The sequence below is a fragment of the Miscanthus floridulus genome, chromosome 3 (genome assembly GCF_019320115.1).
Source record: "Miscanthus floridulus cultivar M001 chromosome 3, ASM1932011v1, whole genome shotgun sequence".
Lineage (NCBI taxonomy): Eukaryota > Viridiplantae > Streptophyta > Magnoliopsida > Poales > Poaceae > Miscanthus > Miscanthus floridulus.
Window position 1 is genome coordinate 48,766,203 of NC_089582.1, and position 1,910 is coordinate 48,768,112.

Genomic DNA, 1,910 nt, shown 5'->3' on the forward strand with positions numbered 1-1,910 from the left:
AGAAAAAAAATGAAATATTAAAGTAAACAATAATCAGAAGTAAATAAGTAATACAAATTAAACATCACATAAAAAAGAGCAGAATAAAAAACACACATGACATCACATAGATACACAACCTAAAATATACCACAGAACATAGATACACATTATGTCTAGATACATAACAAAAACAATATATATAGAAATAAAAGACAAAACATTTTATAATTTAGAATTGAGTAAATATTTTTCATTTTTATTACAGAAGAAATATTCAGCTATAATGGACACTGTTGGTAACTTGGCATTTGAGAAGCTCTGGCGCCAGTACTACTGCTACAGCAAATTAAATCAGGATAACACCTTCTTCTACTTGGGGCATATTTCACACCCCAGTCGTCACTTGGGCGGCCAGAGCGCTAGTGCTCGAAGTCCATGTTTCCATCAACATGTAAAAGCGCGGCGCCGGCGAAAAAGTGCCAGAAAACTCGCGTACAGGCTACAGCCATACTCCTACTAGTAAGAATTCAAATAAAACAGCTAGCCGAGGGGTAACTGACAGTTGCCGTTGTGAGTTTTGCTGGCAAATTTGGCACTACTCTATCGCTTTTAATTGTTGCTAGCTTGGTAAAATTGGAAACTTTAGGTCATCACATCAGCCGATCGAGGTGCCTCTCAAGTGCTCCCCCCCATTCGTTCCCCAATCGGCGACGGCGAGCGAGAATTCACCCACTCACCAGCCAAACCCAAGCCAAGATGCTGCCCACCGGCGACTCCCATCAGCCGCTGCCAGCGCCGCCGGCCGTGCGCCAGCTTGACGATCTCCCGTGCGACGTCCTGTACAAGCTCCTCGCTGGCCTCCCGGCCGGCGACGTGGTCCGCACGTCGGTGCTGTCGCAGGCCTGGAGCAGCCGCTGGGAGTCCGTCCCCGACCTCGAGATCGACCTTGACGACCGCGTCCGCGACTGGGAGTCCGCGGCGGGATTACTGGAGCGGTGCGCGGCCCCTGTCCGTGGCGTCAGCATCCGCGGCATCCCGCTGCGCCTGTCCGACCGCGCCGATGGCTGGGTGCGCACCGTCGCAGGCAAGAGCCTGCGGTCGCTGTCGCTGGCGCTGGACATGACCCCGCTCCCGTCCCTCTTCGCCTGCAACCCCGCCGCGCTGGCCGAGCTCAAGCTGGTCACCTGCGTGCTGCCGCCGCCGCCGCCCGCCTTCACCGGGTTCCACGGCCTGACCGCGCTGGACCTCGACTTCGTCCTGTTCTCTGGTGAGAAGGGGTGGGAGCGGCTGGAGGCCATGATCTCGGCAGCCGCGCCCACGCTGGAGAAGCTGCGGCTGGCGAACATCGGTTTCCACGATGTCGGCCCCGGCGGGGGCTTCCCTGTCCATGGCCCGTGGATCATCCAGGAACCCAACCTCCGGTGGCTGGAGCTGCGCCTGACGATGGCCGGCGCCGGCTCCTGGGAGCTAGGGCACCTGCCCAAGCTTTACTACGCCAACATCACGCTGAACGCCCAGGAGCCGAGGGACTACGGGAGCATGCTCACTGCCCTTTCTAGCGTCAGGGAGCTTGAGATCGGCAACTTTGACTGTGCTACGTTTCAGGTGCGAGCATATATCACTACTGCATATATATCAGTAGACGATTTTAAATGACTTTAAATGAAAAACATTTCAACTATAAAGTTTTAGGTCTTGTCGAGGTTTACTATTTTAATAAAGGATGCGTCTCCATCTCAAATATTTTTAAAATTTCAAAAACTAGAATATTAAAATCTAAGAATTTTGAAATGAATATACGAGACTCTAAATATTTCCAAATAAAAAACTTGACAACTGCAAAGCTGTTTGAAATTTCTGAATTTAATTCTTGAAATCTTAGAACATAAAACTATCATTTACAATCTAAGTAACTTCGAATAAAAAAT

At 50.3% G+C, this 1,910-nt stretch overlaps 1 protein-coding gene across 1 annotated transcript; it reads left to right on the top strand.

Annotated features, from left to right (window-relative positions):
- The first annotated feature begins 738 nt into the window (after positions 1 to 738).
- LOC136543700 (F-box/FBD/LRR-repeat protein At3g52680-like) lies at positions 739 to 1,638 on the top strand. Its single transcript, XM_066536078.1, has one exon. It carries the CDS (start codon positions 739 to 741, stop codon positions 1,636 to 1,638), a length of 900 nt encoding a protein of 299 aa, XP_066392175.1.
- Positions 1,639 to 1,910: the final 272 nt, after the last annotated feature.

Coding starts and splice junctions, on each gene's coding strand:
- LOC136543700 (XM_066536078.1), top strand. CDS start 739: ATGCTGCCCACCGGCGACTCCCATCAGCCGCTGCCAGCGCCGCCGGCC.